Below are 20,552 nucleotides of genomic sequence, written 5' to 3'. Positions count from 1 at the left end.
AATGAGATGTTTAAGACACCATCGTTCTGTCTCTATGTAGATGAAGGTAAATAATCGATTGCTGAAGGTCCAAAGGTGTTGTGATAAACAAATAAACATATTAGTGATTAGTGACATATTTGTGATAAACATATTAGGCAGGATAATCACATATGTTAACGTGACTGCCCACACTATATTTATTTATGGTTATTTGTTAAATCGAGTACTGTTAGACATGAAATAGGAAGTGTTTAACATAAATGGAAGACGAAAGGGGTACTCACCATTGTAGCTCCTGCTGGTCAATGATACGAGCCTCTTCTTGCAGTGGAAAACATACAGCCAACAAACACCGTGGAACCTAAAGGAATGAAATTAAACATTAACATTTAGCCTCAACCAACATTCACAGATACAACGCAACGCAAACTACACAAACGTAAATCTTTTTAAACACAATGAGTTGTACTTACCGTGTACGCTCTAGACGGTCCACTTGCAAGCGGAAAATAAAGATATTTCTGTTGATAATCGTCGTGTTTGTATCCGGTGTCTCGCTCAAGGCCATTGCGCCCACAGATTTGAATTTTGGCGAGAGTTCAGCCTATTGACGTCATTTCCGCGGTGTAATACCCGCATATCTGAAACGGCAAAGTTAAGAGTAGAGTTAAATAAAGTTTTTAGTCAACGCAATAATTTACAACCGTTGACCAGTCGAAATAATCGTCGAAATTTGGCGTCTGTGGCTGGAAGCAGACGCCGAGTTCGACATTCCTCCCAAACGCCACACTCCCTTGCTTTTCAGGGCTAAAAAAAAACAGTTGTAATTACCTTGTACGCTCTAGACGGTCAAGTTGCAAGCTGAAAACAAAAATATTTGCCTTGTTAGTCATCGTGTTACTAACAGCTGTGTCTTGTTTGCCAGAACTGCCGCTTTCCTACTTCCTGTTGCAAGCCACGCCCACGGATTATAATTTTGCCGTGAGTTCCGCCTATTGACGTCATGTCCGCGTCACATGACTGCGACGTAATATTATCTAAAACTGTTTGTGCGGTATTGTGTTGTTCTGTGCGGTATTGTGTTATTCTGTGCGGCGTCGTGTTGTTCTGTGCGGCGTCGTGTTGTTCAGTGCGACGTCGTGTTGTTCAGTGCGGCATGGTGTTGTTCAGTGCGGCATGGTGTTGTTCAGTGCGGCATGGTGTTGTTCAGTGCGGCATAATGTTGTTCAGTGCGGCATAATGTTGTTCAGTGCGGCATGGTGTTGTTCAGTGCGGCATGGTGTTGTTCAGTGCGGCATGGTGTTGTTCAGTGCGGCATAATGTTGTTCAGTGCGCCATAATGTTGTTCAGTGCGGCATGGTGTTGTTCAGTGCGGGATGGTGTTGTTCAGTGCAGGATGGTGTTGTTCAGTGCGGCATGGTGTTGTTCAATGCGGCATGGTGTTGTTCAGTGCGGGATGGTGTTGTTCAGTGCGGCATGGTGTTGTTCAGTGCGGCATAATGTTGTTCAGTGCGGCATGGTGTTGTTCAGTGCGGCATGGTGTTGTTCAGTGCGGCATGGTGTTGTTCAGTGCGGCATGGTGTTGTTCAGTGCGGAATGGTGTTGTTCAGTGCGGCATGGTGTTGTTCAGTCCGGGATGGTGTTGTTCAATGCGGGATCGTGTTGTTCAGTGCGGGGTGGTGTTGTTCAGTGCGGGATGGTGTTGTTCAGTGCGGCATGGTGTTGTTCAATGCGGCATGGTGTTGTTCAGTGCGGGATGGTGTTGTTCATTGCGGCATGGTGTTGTTCAGTGCGGCATGGTGTTGTTCAGTGCGGCATGGTGTTGTTCAGTGCGGCATGGTGTTGTTCAGTGCGGCATAATGTTGTTCAGTGCGGCATGGTGTTGTTCAGTGTGGAAAGGTGTTGTTCAGTGCAGGATGGTGTTGTTCAGTGCGGCATGGTGTTGTTCAATGCAGGATCGTGTTGTTCAGTGCAGCATAATGTTGTTCAGTGCAGCATGGTGTTGTTCAGTGCGGCATGGTGTTGTTCAATGCGGCATGGTGTTGTTCACTGCGGGATGGTGTTGTTCAATGCGGGATCGTGTTGTTCAGTGCGGCATAATGTTGTTCAGTGCAGCATGGTGTTGTTCAGTGCGGCATGGTGTTGTTCAGTGCGACATAATGTTGTTTAGTGCGGCATAATGTTGTTCAGTGCGGCATAATGTTGTTCAGTGCGGCATGGTGTTGTTCAGTGCGGCATGGTGTTGTTCAGTGCGGCATGGTGTTGTTCAGTGCAGGATGGTGTTGTTCAGTGCGGCATGGTGTTGTTCAATGCGGCATGGTGTTGTTCAGTGCGGGATGGTGTTGTTCAGTGCGGGATGGTGTTGTTCAGTGCGGCATGGTGTTGTTCAGTGCGGAATGGTGTTGTTCAGTGCGGCATGGTGTTGTTCAGTGCGGCATGGTGTTGTTCAGTGCGGCATGGTGTTGTTCAGTGCAGGATGGTGTTGTTCAATGCGGGATCGTGTTGTTCAGTGCGGCATGGTGTTGTTCAGTGCGGCATGGTGTTGTTCAGTGCGGCATAATGTTGTTCAGTGCGGCATGGTGTTGTTCAGTGCGGCATGGTGTTGTTCAGTGCGGCATGGTGTTGTTCAGTGCGGCATGGTGTTGTTCAGTGCAGGATGGTGTTGTTCAATGCGGGATGGTGTTGTTCAGTGCGGGATGGTGTTGTTCAGTGCAGGATGGTGTTGTTCAGTGCGGCATGGTGTTGTTCAATGCGGCATGGTGTTGTTCAGTGCAGGATGGTGTTGTTCAGTGCGGCATGGTGTTGTTCAATGCGGCATGGTGTTGTTCAATGCGGCATGGTGTTGTTCAGTGCGGCATGGTGTTGTTCAGTGCGGCATGGTGTTGTTCAGTGCAGCGTAATGTTGTTCAGTGCGGCATGGTGTTGTTCAGTGCGGAATGGTGTTGTTCAGTGCGGCATGGTGTTGTTCAGTGCAGGATGGTGTTGTTCAGTGCGGCATGGTGTTGCTCAGTGCGGCATGGTGTTGTTCAGTGCGGGATGGTGTTGTTCATTGCGGCATGGTGTTGTTCAGTGCGGCATGGTGTTGTTCAGTGCGGCATGGTGTTGTTCAGTGCGGCATAATGTTGTTCAGTGCGCCATAATGTTGTTCAGTGCGGCATGGTGTTGTTCAGTGCGGGATGGTGTTGTTCAGTGCAGGATGGTGTTGTTCAGTGCGGCATGGTGTTGTTCAGTGCGGCATGGTGTTGTTCAGTGCGGCATAATGTTGTTCAGTGCGGCATAATGTTGTTCAGTGCGGGATGGTGTTGTTCATTGCGGCATGGTGTTGTTCAGTGCGGCATGGTGTTGTTCAGTGCGGCATGGTGTTGTTCAGTGCGGGATGGTGTTGTTCAGTGCAGGATGGTGTTGTTCAGTGCGGCATGGTGTTGTTCAGTGCGGCATGGTGTTGTTCATTTCGGCATAATGTTGTTCAGTGCGGCATAATGTTGTTTAGTGCGGCATGGTGTTGTTCAGTGCGGGATGGTGTTGTTCAGTGCGTTATAATGTTGTTCAGTGCGGCATGGTGTTGTTCAGTGCGGCATGGTGTTGTTCAGTGCGGCATGGTGTTGTTCAGTGCGGCATAATGTTGTTCAGTGCGGCATAATGTTGTTCAGTGCGGCATGGTGTTGTTCAGTGCGGGATGGTGTTGTTCAGTGCGGGATGGTGTTGTTCAGTGCGGCATGGTGTTCAATGCGGAATGGTGTTGTTCAGTGCAGGATGGTGTTGTTCAGTGCGGCATGGTGTTGTTCAGTGCGGCATAATGTTGTTCAGTGCGGCATGGTGTTGTTCAGTGCGGCATGGTGTTGTTCAGTGCGGCATGGTGTTGTTCAGTGCGGCATAATGTTGTTCAGTGCGGCATGGTGTTGTTCAGTGCGGCATGGTGTTGTTCAGTGCGGCATAATGTTCAGTGCGGCATAATGTTGTTCAGTGCGGCATGGTGTTGTTCAGTGCGGGATGGTGTTGTTCAGTGCAGGATGGTGTTGTTCAGTGCGGCATGGTGTTCAGTGCGGGATGGTGTCTTTCAGTGCGGCATGGTGTCGTTCAGTGCGGCATGGTGTCTTTCAGTGCGGCATGGTGTCGTTCAGTGAGGCATGGTGTTGTTCAGTGCGGCATGGTGTTGTTTAGTGCGGCATGGTGTTGTTCAGTGCGGGATGGTGTTGTTCAGTGTGGCATGGTGTTCACTGCGGCATGGTGTTGTTCAGTGCGGTATCGTGTTGTTCAGTGCGGTATCGTGTTTCTCAGTGCGGTATCGTGTTGTTCAGTGCAGTATCGTTGTGTTGTTCGTATTGTGTTTAACACTTAGCCTCTAACACTTAGCCTCTAACACTTAGCCTCTAGCATCTAGAAGGTAAATAAATAGGAAGGAAGGACTCACCGGTGACGTCTTCGCCCACGTCCAAGCGTTGTACTTTGTATTTTCATCCTTCTGACAGTGGAAAACATAGCCAACAAACACCGTGGAACCTAAACGAATGAAAGAAAACTATCATTTGGCCACAACCAACATTCACAGATACAACACAATGTGACGTGCGGGGTTGAGGTTAAAGGTTGAGTGAAGGGCCCTCGTTTTAAACTACTTTTTTGAAAAGGATTGGGAACAAGTAAGACGTATTTAATTTATTTAATGGGAAGTAGTAAGAGCTATTGAATTTAATCTATGTATTATATTCTATTGTATTGTATTCTGTTGTATTCTTTTGGATTGTATTCACACTAACCCCACTAAAACTTCAGCCCACAAAAACTCGCCTCTGGCGCCTAGCCTCTGGCACTTAGCCTCTAACACTTAGCCTTTAACACTTAGCCTTTAACACTTAGCCTTTAACACTTAGCCTAGAAGGTGAATAAATAGGGTTAAAGGTTGAGTGAAGGGACCTCGTTTTAAACTACTTTTTTGTAAAGGAGTGGGAACAAGTAAGACGTATTTAATTTATTTAATGGGAAGTAGTAAGACTTATTAAATTTATTTAATCTACTTTTCTTCCCAGGCAAAATTTGATGTGCTGCAATTCCAAATTTCCAAAGTGAATGAAGGAATGAAGTCCTTTAAATTATGATTTTGTATAAATACTAGGCATTAACACAAAATCGACGGCACAAAATGGGCAGACTTTACTTGTTTGAAAAGGACTGGTTACAAGACAGACTTTTTTAATTTATTTAATGGGAAGAAGACTTATTTAGTTTAATTGATCTATTTTTGTTCCCTGGCAAAATTCGATTTGCTGCAATTCCAAATTTCCAAAGTGAATGAAGGAAAGAAGTCGTTTAAATTATGATTTTGTTTAAATACTAGGCATAGACACAAAATCTACGGCACAAAATGGGCAGACTTTACTTGTTTGAAGAGGACTGGTTACAAGACAGACTTTTCTGATTTATTTAATGGGAAGAAGACTTATTTAGTTTATTTAATCTATTTTTGTTCCCTGGCAAAATTGGATTTGCTGAAATTGTATTTTGCCAAATCTTGCCTTGAGACCTGATAGGAAGTATTAAACGCTTAGTTAAATCAATACAAGTTGGTAATAAGAGCGAGTAATGTTGGTTGAACCGATGAATGAAGGTTGAAAGCAATTTAAATTATGACTTTGTATAAATACTAGATATTAACAGAACATCTACTGCGCGAAATGGGCAGAGTTTACTTGTTTGAGAAGGAGTGGCTTATTCAAAACTAAGATTTATTTAATCTGTTTGTTCCCAGGCAAAATTGGATGTGATGCAATTCCAAATTTCACCACATGATGGTGCCCAATTTTGACTTCATAGGACATATTAAACACTTAGCTTGTTATTATGTTCAAGGTAATCAGATTTGTTTATTATTCTAATGGCCTCTTCAAAACTATTCTGGATTACTACTTTGGATCTATTCTACATTACTTGGCAACAACATACTCTGTAACAGATTAGGCAGTATAATCATATCTGTTAACTTGAGAGTGCCCACACTCAATCTACTTATCGTGATGTGTTAAATCAATTACTGTTAGACATTATTTGTCTGATAATCTACCAAATCTTTGAATTGAAGAATTTGTGATTTAATTAATAGCTTGTTGTTATGTTAAGGGTAATCAGACTTGTATATAATTCTAATGGCCTTCTTTTGAAAACTATTCTGAATTACAACTTTGGATCTTATATTACTTTGCAACAATCTACTCCGTGACAGATTAGGCAGTATAATCACATATGTTAACTTCAGTGCCCACACTGTATTTATTTATGGTTATTTGTTAAATCAAGTACTGTTAGACATGAAATAGGAAGTGTTTAACATAAATGTTATGGCTACTCACCATTGTAGCTCGCTCCTGGTCAATGATACGAGCCTCTTTTTGCAGTGGAAAACTTGCAGCCAACAAACACCGTGGAACCTAAAGGAATGAAATTAAACATTAACATTTCGCCTCGACCAATTTTCACACGTACAACGCAACGCGGCTACACTTCTGCTATTACAAACGTAAATCTCCTTAAACACAATGAGTGTTACTTACCGTGTACGCTCTAGACGGTCCAGTTGCAAGCAGAAAATAAAGATATTTCCGTTGATAATCGTCGCTGCTCAGTGGCTCACGGCCATCGCGCCAACAGATTTGAATTTTGGCGGAGGTTCGGGCAATTACGTCATATCCGCGGCACATGACTGCGACGTAATACCCGCTTATCTGAAACGGCAGTTAAAAGTAGAGTTACATCAAGTTTTCTTGGAACCTAAACGAATGAAAGAAAACTATCATTTGGCCACAACCAACATTCACAGATACAACACAACGTGCGGGGTTGAGGTTAAAGATTGAGTGAAGGGCCCTCGTTTTAAACTACTGTTTTGAAAAGGAGTGGGAACAAGTAAGACGTATTTAATTTATTTAATGGGAAGTAGTAAGACTTATTAAATTTATTTAATCTACTTTTCTTCCCAGGCAAAATTTGATGTGCTGCAATTCCAAATTTCCAAAGTGAATGAAGGAATGAAGTCCTTTAAATTATGATTTTGTATAAATACTAGGCATTAACACAAAATCGACGGCACAAAATGGGCAGACTTTACTTGTTTGAAAAGGACTGGTTACAAGACAGACTTTTTTAATTTATTTAATGGGAAGAAGACTTATTTAGTTTAATTGATCTATTTTTGTTCCCTGGCAAAATTCGATTTGCTGCAATTCCAAATTTCCAAAGTGAATGAAGGAAAGAAGTCGTTTAAATTATGATTTTGTTTAAATACTAGGCATAGACACAAAATCTACGGCACAAAATGGGCAGACTTTACTTGTTTGAAGAGGACTGGTTACAAGACAGACTTTTCTGATTTATTTAATGGGAAGAAGACTTATTTAGTTTATTTAATCTATTTTTGTTCCCTGGCAAAATTGGATTTGCTGAAACTGTATTTTGCCAAATCTTGCCTTGAGACCTGATAGGAAGTATTAAACGCTTAGTTAAATCAATACAAGTTGGTAATAAGAGCGAGTAATGTTGGTTGAACCGATGAATGAAGGTTGAAAGCAATTTAAATGATGACTTTGTATAAATACTAGATATTAACAGAACATCTACTGCGCGAAATGGGCAGAGTTTACTTGTTTGAGAAGGAGTGGCTTATTCAAAACTAAGATTTATTTAATCTGTTTGTTCCCAGGCAAAATTGGATGTGATGCAATTCCAAATTTCACCACATGATGGTGCCCAATTTTGACTTCATAGGACATATTAAACACTTAGCTTGTTATTATGTTCAAGGTAATCAGATTTGTTTATTATTCTAATGGCCTCTTCAAAACTATTCTGGATTACTACTTTGGATCTATTCTACATTACTTGGCAACAACATACTCTGTAACAGATTAGGCAGTATAATCATATATGTTAACTTGAGAGTGCCCACACTCAATCTACTTATCGTGATGTGTTAAATCAATTACTGTTAGACATTATTTGTCTGATAATCTACCAAATCTTTGAATTGAAGAATTTGTGATTTAATTAATAGCTTGTTCAGGGTAATCAGACTTGTATATAATTCTAATGGCCTTCTTTTGAAAACTATTCTGAATTACAACTTTGGATCTTATATTACTTTGCAACAATCTACTCGGTGACAGATTAGGCAGTATAATCACATATGTTAACTTCAGTGCCCACACTGTATTTATTTATGGTTATTTGTTAAATCAAGTACTGTTACACATGAAATAGGAAGTGTTTAACATAAATGTTATGGCTACTCACCATTGTAGCTCGCTCCTGGTCAATGATACGAGCCTCTTCTTGCAGTGGAAAACTTGCAGCCAACAAACACCGTGGAACCTAAAGGAATGAAATTACACATTAACATTTCGCCTCGACCAATTTTCACACGTACAACGCAACGCGGCTACACTTCTGCTATTACAAACGTAAATCTCCTTAAACACAATGAGTGTTACTTACCGTGTACGCTCTAGACGGTCCAGTTGCAAGCAGAAAATAAAGATATTTCCGTTGATAATCGTCGCTGCTCAGTGGCTCACGGCCATCGCGCCAACAGATTTGAATTTTGGCGGAGGTTCGGGCAATTACGTCATATCCGCGGCACATGACTGCGACGTAATACCCGCTTATCTGAAACGGCAGTTAAAAGTAGAGTTACATCAAGTTTTCTTGGAACCTAAACGAATGAAAGAAAACTATCATTTGGCCACAACCAACATTCACAAATACAACACAACGTGCGGGGTTGAGGTTAAAGATTGAGTGAAGGGCCCTCGTTTTAAACTACTGTTTTGAAAAGGAGTGGAAACAAGTAAGACGTATTTCATTTATTTAATGGGAAGTAGTAAGACTTATTAAATTTATTTAATCTACTTTTCTTCCCAGGCAAAATTTGATGTGCTGCAATTCCAAATTTCCAAAGTGAATGAAGGAATGAAGTCCTTTAAATTATGATTTTGTATAAATACTAGGCATAAACACAAAATCGACGGCACAAAATGGGCAGACTTTACTTGTTTGAAAAGGACTGGTTACAAGACAGACTTTTTTAATTTATTTAATGGGAAGAAGACTTATTTAGTTTAATTGATCTATTTTTGTTCCCTGGCAAAATTCGATTTGCTGCAATTCCAAATTTCCAAAGTGAATGAAGGAAAGAAGTCGTTTAAATTATGATTTTGTTTAAATACTAGGCATAGACACAAAATCTACGGCACAAAATGGGCAGACTTTACTTGTTTGAAGAGGACTGGTTACAAGACAGACTTTTCTGATTTATTTAATGGGAAGAGGACTTATTTAGTTTATTTAATCTATTTTTGTTCCCTGGCAAAATTGGATTTGCTGAAATTGTATTTTGCCAAATCTCGATTTGAGACCTGATAGGAAGTATTAAACGCTTAGTTAAATCAATACAAGTTGGTAATAAGAGCGAGTAATGTTGGTTGAACCGATGAATGAAGGTTGAAAGCAATTTAAATTATGACTTTGTATAAATACTAGATATTAAAAGAACATCTACTGCGCAAAATGGGCAGAGTTTACTTGTTTGAGAAGGAGTGGCTTATTCAAAACTAAGATTTATGTAATCTGTTTGTTCCCAGGCAAAATTGGATGTGATGCAATTCCAAATTTCACCATATGATGGTGCCCAATTTTGACTTCATAGGACATATTAAACACTTAGCTTGTTATTATGTTCAAGGTAATCAGATTTGTTTATCATTCTAATGGCCTCTTCAAAACTATTCTGGATTACTACTTTGGATCTATTCTACATTACTTGGCAACAACATACTCTGTAACAGATTAGGCAGTATAATCACATATGTTAACTTGAGAGTGCCCACACTCAATCTACTTATCGTGATGTGTTAAATCAATTACTGTTAGACATTATTTGTCTGATAATCTACCAAATCTTTGAATTGAAGAATTTGTGATTTAATTAATAGCTTGTTCAGGGTAATCAGACTTGTATATAATTCTAATGACCTTCTTTTGAAAACTATTCTGAATTACAACTTTGGATCTTATATTACTTTGCAACAATCTACTCGGTGACAGATTAGGCAGTATAATCACATATGTTAACTTCAGTGCCCACACTGTATTTATTTATGGTTATTTGTTAAATCAAGTACTGTTAGACATGAAATAGGAAGTGTTTAACATAAATGTTATGGCTACTCACCATTGTAGCTCGCTCCTGGTCAATGATATGAGCCTCTTCTTGCAGTGGAAAACTTGCAGCCAACAAACACCGTGGAACCTAAAGGAATGAAATTAAACATTAACATTTCGCCCGGACCAACATTCACACGTACAACGCAACGCGGCTACACTTCTGCTATTACAAACGTAAATCTCCTTAAACACAACGAGTGTTACTTACCGTGTACGCTCTAGGCAAAATTGGATGTGATGCAATTCCAAATCTATCTGAAACGGCAGTTAAAAGTAGAGTTACATCAAGTTTTCTTTTTTAATCAACACAATCATTTACAACCGTTGACCAGAAAGAATCGTCGAAATTCGACGTCCCCCACAAACGCCACGCTCACTCGCTTTTCAGGGCAACAAAAGTACTTCTTTTTAAAAACGATGAGTTGTACTTACCGTGTACGCTCTGGACGGTCCAGTTGCAAGCAGAAAATAAAAATATTTCTCTTGTTAGTCGTATGTTACCATCCGCTGTGTCTTTGTCAACATCGCCGCCATTTTCCTACTTCCTGCTGCGAGCCACGCCCACGGATTTAAATTTGGGCGGAAGCTCTTTCCATTGGCGTCGTTTTCGCGTATAGCAAATCCGATTGGTTGGGAAGGGGGCACGGTTATGCAGCCGAGGAGTCCTGTGATCGGTGGGATGTAAAGTAGGCGTCGACGTCACGTCCGCGTCACGTGACCACGACGTGGCAGACGTCAAATAGCAACCGCTGATTTGTTTAGTAGACTTACAGTTGTTATGCATTGACATAATGGCGCACACACCAAATAGATTTAAATAAATTAAATAATTCTTCTGCCCACTCTCTTTTAAACAAGTTAACTCTCCCCGCGGATTTGAATTCCGGCGAAAGTTACGCCCATCGACGTCACGTATGTCACGTGACCACGACGTGGCAGATGTCATATAGCAACCGCTGTTTTGTTTAGTAGATTTACAGTTGTTATGCATTGGCATAATGGTGTGCACTCAAAATAGATTTAAATAAATTAAATATTTCTTCTGCCTACTCCCTTTTAAACAAGTTAACTCTGCCCACGTCCATTGACGTCTTGTCTGCGTCACGTGACCACGACGTAGCGACGTCATATAGTAACCGCTGTTTTGACCAGTAGACTTAGTTATTATGCGTTGACATAATGGCGCACTGGTTAGCATGGCCACCTCTTAAGCATGATGATGCGGGTTCGACGCCTGATCAATGTTAGCATGGAGTGAGCTGAAGTGCATGGCGCTGAAGATTTGAATCTTTGAAATGCGCTGAGGTCTGACATATCAGGCAGAATGGTTTGCCATCACGTTCAACAAAAAATAGAAACTTTCCCACTCTGATTAAAACGTCCTGTGTTCATCTACGTATTTTCGTTTTGCTGTGCATCTTTTCCCTGCCATTTCGAGAGCCCAATTGACACTCATAGTTTAAAGAAATGTGTTTGCCCATCCTACTTTGTGGAATTTCACCACATGCGCTTTTGACCAAAATACCAAATTGAACTCAAGTGAAGCCAACACGCACAACACGCACAACCCCCCCCCCCCCACACACACACACACACACACACACACACAAATGTTGATATGAACATAAAAGAGCCGCATGCGGTTCGGGAGTTGCGGCTTGGCCAAACCTGTACTATACAACTTTATTTGTATAAAATTTTCACAACAGCTGTCACACAAACAAAGCGGGAAAAACCGAAGACGTGCGTGTTCCGCCCACGCTGGATTTATTTGCACCTTTGAAAAGACACCGTATTGCCGCAGATGTGGCAAAGAGTACTTTTGGGCATCTGAGACGGAAGGATGTCCAAAGCATCACGTCACCTGCTCTGGTAGGCATGGTGGTGGGACGTTGAGGTCAACCGCTTTGGGGTTGGCTGACTCTTTGATCGCAGGATGCCACACACTTGAAGACAGAAGCAGAAAAGCAGAACTAAATGCAAAATGTACTCACCGGTGACTCCAATTTTTTTCCCCCCTGAAGAAACAGCTGGACGGGTGGCCCCGGCTGGCCAGTGGGACTCTTGTTATTCTGACCCTTTTTAGTGCGCGTTTGGGGCAACAACCGTTTTTTGTGGCGCTCTCTTCTGGTTCAAAAGTGCCCTGCATGTGAATTTGCTTTTCCTGCCTTCTGATTGGATGAGCGCCGGTGTGACGCGGTGCCTCTGTCACCGTGGCGGGGGGTATACGTTGGCATCGGAGCGTCTGCCAACGTCTGAGACCGGCTGGCAGTGTATCGGAGGTGTCGAGTGCGGTGCCGCTGGAGCTCACTCACCAGCTGGTGTTAGGGCCACAGAATGAAGGCCAAGGAGAAGAATAGAAAGAGAAACAGAAACTTCTCCTCCAATTGTTTGATTTGTCTCTTCTGAGCTTCGATGAATTCTTTCAGCTCTTTGTTCCTCTAGGACGGACAAATGGAAAGTGGCATTCAAAAGCCAGTAAGCGTGCAAGTAAGTGCCGGGCTGGCTTTGGGCCCTTACCTGTTGCGCGCTGTGCAGCAGATCCATTCTCTCTTGGAGGATGCAAGCGTCGCGCTCCCTCAACTCGCACATCAGGGCTCGCTTCCATTGGTCCACGGCGCTCCTAAGCTCTTCTCTCTGATCCGCCGTCAGCACGTCATTCACGCCAGCGTGGCTGGCTTTTTCGCCGTCCGTGGCGGGGCAGTCCCGCTGCGGTAGCGCCTCGTACAACATGGCCTCCAGCTCCAGGATCCTCTGGGCCGCAATCCTCGTCCATCAGTGGTCCGGCGGGAGATTTGAGGGCGGCTTACCTTATGAGCCTGGTCCATGGAACACTTCCTGAAGTCCAACTCTTCATCCAGGTAGCCCTTCTGCTTGCAGAACATATCCTAGCACAGCTCAAGGTCAGAATTGTTGGGGCACATTGCCGGAGTTCCCCTTGGCTGATGTCGCGTGTCTGTCTACCTTCTCACTTTCAATGTCCAACATCTTCTGTTGAAGTGCTGACTTGGTCACTTTGATGTATTCTAACCACTGAGGAAAGGCTGCTGTCACATAAGCAGAATGCGAGAGCGTGCGTGGACGTGCGCGTTACCTTCTCGGCTAGGGTGAGAAGGGTCCTGGCGTGAATCACGACCACCTGCTCCTCGTTGGTGAGATTCTGCAAGAGCCCAAAGGCACAGCGTCAACAAGCTTCTTTCAGCGCAAAGCCTTCCAAAAGTCACATTTGAGCCGCCGAGTCTCGTGGAGTGCGAACATAAGGAGTTCGACATACACTTACGGCGTTATAGCCCAGGATGTCCAGCTTCTTCATCAGATCACTGATGACGATGTCCGGGGGAAAGGCGCAAGGAGCAATGTAAGGTGTTCTGGGACCTCGGGTTAAGGTTAGGGTTGCGAGGGACGCCTTACGTACGCTCACGCCCTCGGCCTCGCAGTAGATCTGCAAAGGGCTGAGGCCGTCTGGGAAACGGACTTGCAGAAACTTCAAGACGGGGGAGCGCCACTCCCTCTCCTGAAAGGCAGAGGCATGCATCCGTCCGTCCGTCCGTCCGTCCGTCCGTCACATCTCTGGCCTCAACACGCTTGTGCGAGTCTTCCCACCTCCAGCTCCAGGATGCGGAACTCAAGCAGTTCGTTTTGGTCTCGGATATCCTGGATGTGCTCTTTCAGACGCGCTTCTTCCGCCTCCATCCGCCTGACCTGAAAAGACAGTCAGACCTCATCTGCGGGGCTTCCCGACAGGTGTGACGCCAAGCGACTCCGCCCAGCGCCTTTCTTTCCGTCACCTTTTCGGCCAACTGCTGATTGCTCTGACGCAGCAGCTGCTTCTCCTCCACCCACTTGACATTCTAGAAGAGACAAACGCGTGGACAGCTTTGGAATGTTGTGTCATTTTCATCCACAAATTCTTTGGTTGACTGGAAAATGACATTTGCTTTTCTCCGCATTTTCCCAGCCACGTTCGGGGGGGGGGGGGGGGGGGGTTGGTCCAGTAATGCCAGACGGATGAGTGACTGAAGAATGTAGCTATTTTGTCTGAGAAAAAGGTGTGCTCATTGATGAGCTTACCTGTCCTTGTTGCTTCAGCGCTGACTCCAGATCTGCTACTCTGCTTTGATAGTGACCCATTTCTACCATCAGCTTTTCTCTGGTCTGAAAGGAGGAGGAGGGAGGCTCCTCCTCCTCCTTTCAGACCAGAGAACACCCGAGGCTGGGTGAGAACGGGGAGGCTGCGACCCGGCCGGGGGTTGCGGGAAGGGGCGCCACCTTGATCTCCTTCTCGGCGTCGTAGTCCCCTTTCGCTGGTCTGGGCTAGCAGAGCGTAGGCTCGTTGCAGCGCTTGATATTCTTGCGTCAGCTGGCGGTAGCGAAGCTCCGCCTCTTCATGCACACACCAATGCAACACAGCACTAGTACCAGAATCAGTCAGACCGGCGACAAAGCACCCGCGACGCAAAGACGAGTCCGATTCCAGGCTGAAGAGGAATGTTTGGTGCCAATACGCTGGCAGAAATGGCGGGCTACCTCTTCGGGTTCCGTGTCGGGGGTTCTGTCGGTGTGAAAAGACAAGGACGATCCGTCCGAGTCCACCAACACGTCTTCGTCGTAGCCGTAAAATGTTTCGATGACCTGCGGGCGCGGAAGCAAACATCTCTCTGAACAAACTGAAGCGACACCTCACGATGAATCGACGAGAGGAACGATAGCGAGAAAAAGGCCATTTCATCTTGCGCAACACCAAGCAGCCGCAAACAAACAGACTCACCTTGCAGGACCTCACGCTTTGTTCCTCCTCAGAGATTCTCGACGTCGGTATCGTAGCAGCAAATCTCTCTCCTGTCGACACAAATAATCCGCCTTTGAGATTCTTTGGATGCAAAGGGAACGAACGGCTCCGGCGCAGAAACAAACGCGACTCACAATGACATTTCTGACATGAGCTCCTGTCTCCAGAGCCTGAAAAACACGTCACCGGCGATGATTGGAGGGACGCTCGTCTTTTCCAAAAGTGACAACTACAGGGTGTGTCAGGGTTTTCCAGATTATCTTTATCGTATCATTGTGTTGCTTTGACTTTGACTGCGACCTGTAATAAATAATATTATTTATCCCTTATTTATCCCTATCGCTTATCCCTTCCTACACAAAGTCGTAAAACACCCCTTGCTATGTTTTGACTAGAGGTCAAGGGCTTCCTCTATTCAATCCACTCTTACACCCACCCTGTTTCTCTTAATTAAAATGCTCGTGCAGGAGCCGAGAGTCAGACTTCATTCGTACAACGGATGGACTCTCCACCTGCAGGTGTCCAAAAGAACTTACTTGTCTCCCGTGTGGTTCTTGCAAAATAAGTTGGAGCGAGCGCAACTCTAACAGGGTGCATTTTGCCACTAGCTGCCTACGGACAATGACGTCGCGCTCGCGGCTCATGGTTGACGGGCTGAGCAGCCGGGCAAGTCCGTCGTTTTCAGCGCACAGCGAGTGGCAAAGGCGCTGACAAAACGGGAGCTTTGAGCCGCTGAAAACGGCAAAACAAGTCTAAAGCGTGTTCAAACGCGTGCGCACAATGCTCCTGCTTGAAAGGTCGGAATTTAAGGGGCCAATTTTTTGGATGGCGGCCGCCGGCCAAGCTTTGGACGGAAAAGGTTTCCTGGCGACAGCGAGCGAGCGCGGCGCTGCCGTACGTGCACCGAGTCGCCTGCCTGAAGACCTTGGACAAGTCGTCGATGATGTGCCGCTGCTCCACAACTTGAAGGAACTCCATTTCACCGTCCTGCTGGCCGCAACCGCGGTCCAGGTCATTGAGCGAACTAGGCCTTCTCTGTGGAACACAAATGCAGTGGACTCTGTTGGCACGCCGCCGTTGTCCGCGTCGACTTACCAAGCTTGCCATCTCCTCGTTCTCCTGGGTGACAAAGCGCACTTTGTTTTCAAGGCGACACAGCACCAGCGAGAGTTCTTCATTCTTCCTGCTCAGGCGTTTGTTTTTGTACAGGAGTGGCAGAAACTGGCTTTCTGTTTCTCTCAGTCGCTTTAGCTGCAAGCATGAAGTGCGGGATGTGAAAGACGCACAACACGCGGGCCAGAACGTATCCATTCCTTTTGCATCGGTTTGAACGGAATCGTGGCTTTGGCTCCCAATAAAAGACATCTACCAGGCAACCGACTCGCCGCGCCGCTCAACTAATAAGCAAGCGCAATGGGTGCCTCGCTGGATGGCGCGCATCAAACGTAGCGCAAACCTTCAAGCGTGCCGTCAATAAATTACCAGTTCATTGCGCTCTTCAGAAAGCAGGGCGTTTCGATCCTCCAGTTTCCTGATGACTGCGCTGAGCTCAGCGATTTTCAGATGAAACCGTCGCGTGTCCCGATCCTCCTGAGACTGAAAACGCCCCGCAACACACACACACAAGCACTCGTTCAAAGTTCAAAACTGTTTTTGTGCTACCTTCCTCCAGCAACGAACTAAGTCATGCGTACTGCAAGTGTGTGATGAGGTGGCTTACGCAATGAAGAGGATTGCTAGTAGCGGCGTTGACCCCACTTCCAGGGTAGTTTAGGCCCGCCCTTTGGGAATCCCTCAGGGCAGCGATCTGCTGCTCGGCAGCCTGAGTCTGCAGCTGAAGGCGGTGGACGTGGCCGGCCCCAGGGCTTCATCCAAAACACTAACCGCTCTGTCTTTCAGCTTGATCTCATCCGTCTGGATGTACAAACGGGGAGCGCTCAGGCAGGCGGGCAAACTCATTTGCCAGAATTGTGACAAAAACAAAGAGAGCAACCGGCCAATTTTTTTCTTGAATCGACTAGAACACCTTTGCTGTGACAAAAGCGAAGCGAGCAACCGGACATTTTCTTCTTGTGAAATAGAATAGAATAGAATGCCTTAGGTGTCATTGCACTGCAGGTATACAACGAAATTGGGAACATAGCCACGCACCGCGCATCTGATCAGTCCTACCAGTCGGCGGATCTCCCTCTCGCAGTCTCTCTTGGTTCGGCTCAGCTCCTCCCGATGCTGGTGATGAGCCGATCGGAGCTCGGCCGCTCGGGACTGCCAGGCCTGCTGGGCCGCTGCCAGGGCTTCTTCCGCGCTCCTGGTGGAGGCGACACCGCTCGGTCTCCCGACACCGCCGCGTCTCCTCCACCTCCGCCAGCAAAGCGCCCCCCCTCCTCACCTGAGCAGACATTGCGCCACACCGGGCCGTTGAGACCGCAACGGAGCGCCGCGACGCTTACTGGGGACAAGCTACACAATACGGTAGCGGCCGCATCGAAGCCCGACGTGGCGTGCGGATAGTCAGACACGGATAGAGCGGATCACCTTGTCCATGGAGCCGTCCCTCAGGCTGAGGACCAAGGCATTCAGTCGCTGGATCTCTCCATCTTTGATTTTGATCACTCTCATCAGCTCCATTTCATGCTGCCGCAGTAATGTCTCCCTGGTAATGGCTAACTCTTTCTGCTTCTCCTCATGGAGTTTGCTTTTGAGTTCCGTCATGGCGGCGGTGGCACGGTGGTGCTCCGCCCGCAGGTCCTGACTTCTCTCTCTCTCCAGACAGCTGACCTGACATGACTTAGACTTAGACTTAGACAAACTTTATTGTCATCTTGTCTGCACATGGTGCATACAAAACGAAATTCCGTTGCATACGTCTTACAACAAAGTAGTGATATTGCAGTTGAATAGAAGTAACATATCCTATGAAAATATATATATATACATATATACTATATATATATATATATATATATATATTAAAAATAAGTATAAAGTGCAGCAGTGATAATTATGCAATAGTGCAAGTAGGCAAAACAGTATTCAAGAGTGTGCAGAGGAATGCTAAACCATGTATTAAACTTCTATTTAAAGGGTTTATACAAGTTCAGTAAAGTTGGTAGTGCGAGATAGTGCAAGATAGAGGTCCGTAGTGTCATAAAGTACAGTTCTGTGAATGTGTGATGCAGAGTTCAGTTTAGAGCTCAACAGTTCTAGTGTTCAACAGTCTGATGACAGCAGGGAAAAAGCTGTTGCAGAACCTGGTGGACCTGCAGCGGATGCTGCAAACCTCTTCCCAGAGGGCAGCAGGGAGAACAGTCCATGGTGGGGGTGTGATGGGTCATTGATGATGTTACGGGCACGGGACATGCAGCGCTGAGATGAAATGTCCTGAATGGAGGGAAGAGGAGCCCCTATGATCCTCTCTGCTGTCCTCACCACTCTCCTCACGTTCTTCCAATCGGAGGCGGTGCAGCCTCCACACCACACAGAGAGACAGCTTGTCAGAATGCTCTCTATGGTGCTCCTGTAGAACGTCCTCATGATGGGTGGGGGCAGGTGGGCTCTCCTCATCCTCCGCAGGAAGTACAAGCGCTTCTGTGCCCTCTTGACCAGTGCCGTAGTGTTCATAGTCCAGGTGAGGTCTTCTGTGATGTGGACCCCCAGGAATTTGGTGGTGCTGACCACCTCCACAGCTGAGCTGTTGATGATCAGTGGAGCGTGGTGAGGCTGTTTTTTCCTGAAGTCGACGATGATCTCCTTCATCTTCTCCTCATTCAGGATCAGGCTGTTTTCTCTGCACCAGCCCACCAGCTGCTCCACCTCCTCTCTGTAGTCCAGGTCGTTGTTGTCTCTGATGAGCCCCACCACCGTTGTGTCGTCTGCTGACTTCACGATGTGATTGGTGGTGAACCTGAGGACGCAGTCGTGTGTCATCAGGGTGCACAGCAGGGGGCTCAGGACGCAGCCCTGAAGGGAGCCTGTGCTGAGGGTGATGACATCAGAGGTGTTCTGTCCGACCCGGACTGACTGAGGTCTGTTGGTGAGGAAGTCTAGCAGCCAGTTGCGAAGGGGGGTGTTGAAGCCCAGGTGTTCCAATTTTCCTACCAGATGCTGTGGGATGATGGTGTTAAACGCTGAGCTGAAGTCCAGGAACAGCCTCCGCACATGGGTGTTCTTCTCCTCCAGGTGAGCCAGGCTCAGGTGAAGAACGGAGGAGATGGCGTCCTGAGTGGAGCGGTTTTGCCGGTCGGCAAACTGGAACGGGTCAAATAATAGGGGGAGTCTGGAAACGATGTGACCTTTAAGCAGCCTTTCGAAGCACTTCATCATAACCGGAGTCAGTGCAACAGGCCGGTAATCATTAAATGAGGTGATTTGAGGTTTCTTCGGCACCGGAATGATGGAGGCAGTCTTAAAGCACGCCGGCACTGTGGCTTGGCCCAGCGAGGTGTTAAAAATGTCTGTGATGACCCCAGCCAGATGACTTGCACATTCCCTGAACACACGCCCAGGAATGTTGTCGGGGCCAGGGGCCTTACAGGGGTTGACTCTCCTCAGGGTCTTCAACACATCGGCGGAGTCAAGGCAGAGTACCTCCTCTTCCTGATGGGGGACAGTTTTAACTGCTGGAGTGCCGTTTAGTGCCTCGAACCTCCCAAAGAAGTTATTTAGACCATTTAGAAAGTCAGCATCAACTACACCCACCGGGGGGGGGGAGGGTGAGTTGTAGTCTGTAATCGCCCGTATGCCTTGCCACATACTCCTGATGTTTTTGACGTCGTGGAAACGATCCTGAAATTTTCGACTGCGGTCTCGCTTCGCTATCCTGATGGCACGGTTCAAGTTGGCTCTCGCTGTCCTCAGTGTCTCCTTGTCGCCAGACTTGAAGGCAGAGTTCCGCGCTCGTAGCGTTTGACGTACCTCCTCAGTCATCCAGGGTCGTTGGTTGCCCCGGGTGATGATATTCTTAGTGGTGCTGACGTCCTCGGTGCATTTGTTGATGTAGGCTGACACAGTCATGGCACACGCATGTCTAATCTACATCGGGAAAACTGGGAGGGAGGGAGGCAGGCAGGGAGGCAGGCAGGGAGGCAGGCAGGGAGGCAGGCAGTGTCTGTCTGTTGAGGTTTTCACCTTGTTCTTCTCCTGCTGAAGTTCTAACTGGACGTCCATCAGTTTGGTTCTCAGCTCGTCATTGGCGGCCTGAAGGGCGTCCGTTCGCTCCGCCTTGGCCCGCCCTGCCGGAGCTCGTTTGGACATCTCTTACTCGAGTCTCGCCCGGTCGTCAGTCAGAGATCACAACATTTGTACCTGGAGAGCACAAACGCAGCGCTGTTTTCCACTGGCTTCGAACTCAACTTCAATCGGTACCGTAACTTACAACATCATAAACATAGAACTAGCTTGACTTATTCATTGAATAAATGCATTTGGTTCTTCAAAACTGCATCACGCAACATAGCGTGACCGAGACGGCCGTTATCCACCTGCGTGAAGTTATTTGGTGAAATGAATGAGATGTTTAAGACACCATCGTTCTGTCTCTATGTAGATGAAGGTAAATAATCGATTGCTGAAG

The 20,552-nt window shown here is 46.2% G+C and overlaps 1 protein-coding gene and 2 long non-coding RNA genes across 4 annotated transcripts in view; all 3 read right to left on the bottom strand.

The window, feature by feature from the left end:
• Positions 1 to 4,409: 4,409 nt before the first annotated feature.
• The window catches only part of LOC148378461 (uncharacterized), a 44,415-nt gene continuing 28,272 nt past the window's right edge, over positions 4,410 to 20,552 (bottom strand). The window contains exons 1-3 of one of the 2 annotated variants that reach the window (XR_015855867.1): positions 6,528 to 6,693; positions 6,327 to 6,404; positions 4,410 to 4,482 (exon numbers count right to left, since the gene is read on the bottom strand). This is a non-coding gene — a long non-coding RNA (uncharacterized LOC148378461). Of the gene's footprint in view, positions 4,483 to 6,326; positions 6,405 to 6,527; positions 6,694 to 20,552 lie in introns of those variants that run through there. The other variant, XR_015855866.1, reaches the window with a different exon arrangement.
• Positions 10,095 to 13,345, bottom strand: LOC148378464 (janus kinase and microtubule-interacting protein 3-like). The gene is made up of 5 exons (XM_088367885.1): positions 13,286 to 13,345; positions 13,156 to 13,224; positions 13,002 to 13,079; positions 12,644 to 12,945; positions 10,095 to 10,098 (listed from the first exon to the last, which is right to left on the bottom strand). The coding sequence occupies exons 2-5, from the start codon at positions 13,177 to 13,179 to the stop codon at positions 10,095 to 10,097; spliced, it is 408 nt and encodes a 135-aa protein (XP_088224011.1). The 5' UTR covers positions 13,180 to 13,224; positions 13,286 to 13,345.
• LOC148378463 (uncharacterized) lies at positions 13,478 to 14,170 on the bottom strand. Its single transcript, XR_015855863.1, has 3 exons — positions 13,980 to 14,170; positions 13,795 to 13,893; positions 13,478 to 13,705 (listed from the first exon to the last, which is right to left on the bottom strand). It is a non-coding gene; the product is annotated as an uncharacterized LOC148378463 (long non-coding RNA).

Source organism: Syngnathus floridae, unplaced genomic scaffold, assembly GCF_059516105.1.
Source record: "Syngnathus floridae isolate MCC-2025c unplaced genomic scaffold, RoL_Sflo_1.0 HiC_scaffold_42, whole genome shotgun sequence".
Lineage (NCBI taxonomy): Eukaryota > Metazoa > Chordata > Actinopteri > Syngnathiformes > Syngnathidae > Syngnathus > Syngnathus floridae.
The sequence above is the reverse complement of the archived record's forward strand: the minus strand, read 5'-3'. Positions and strand labels throughout refer to the sequence as shown.

Bases quoted from the DNA above. Each gene is read 5' to 3' on its own strand.
- LOC148378464 (XM_088367885.1), bottom strand. From the start codon at position 13,179: ATGTTGGACATTGAAAGTGAGAAG. The intron at 13,080-13,155 runs GTAGACAGACAC...GAGCTGTGCTAG, and splicing joins TGGACATTGAAAGTGAGAAG to GATATGTTCTGCAAGCAGAA. The intron at 12,946-13,001 runs GTAAGCCGCCCT...ATTGCGGCCCAG, and splicing joins CCATGGACCAGGCTCATAAG to AGGATCCTGGAGCTGGAGGC.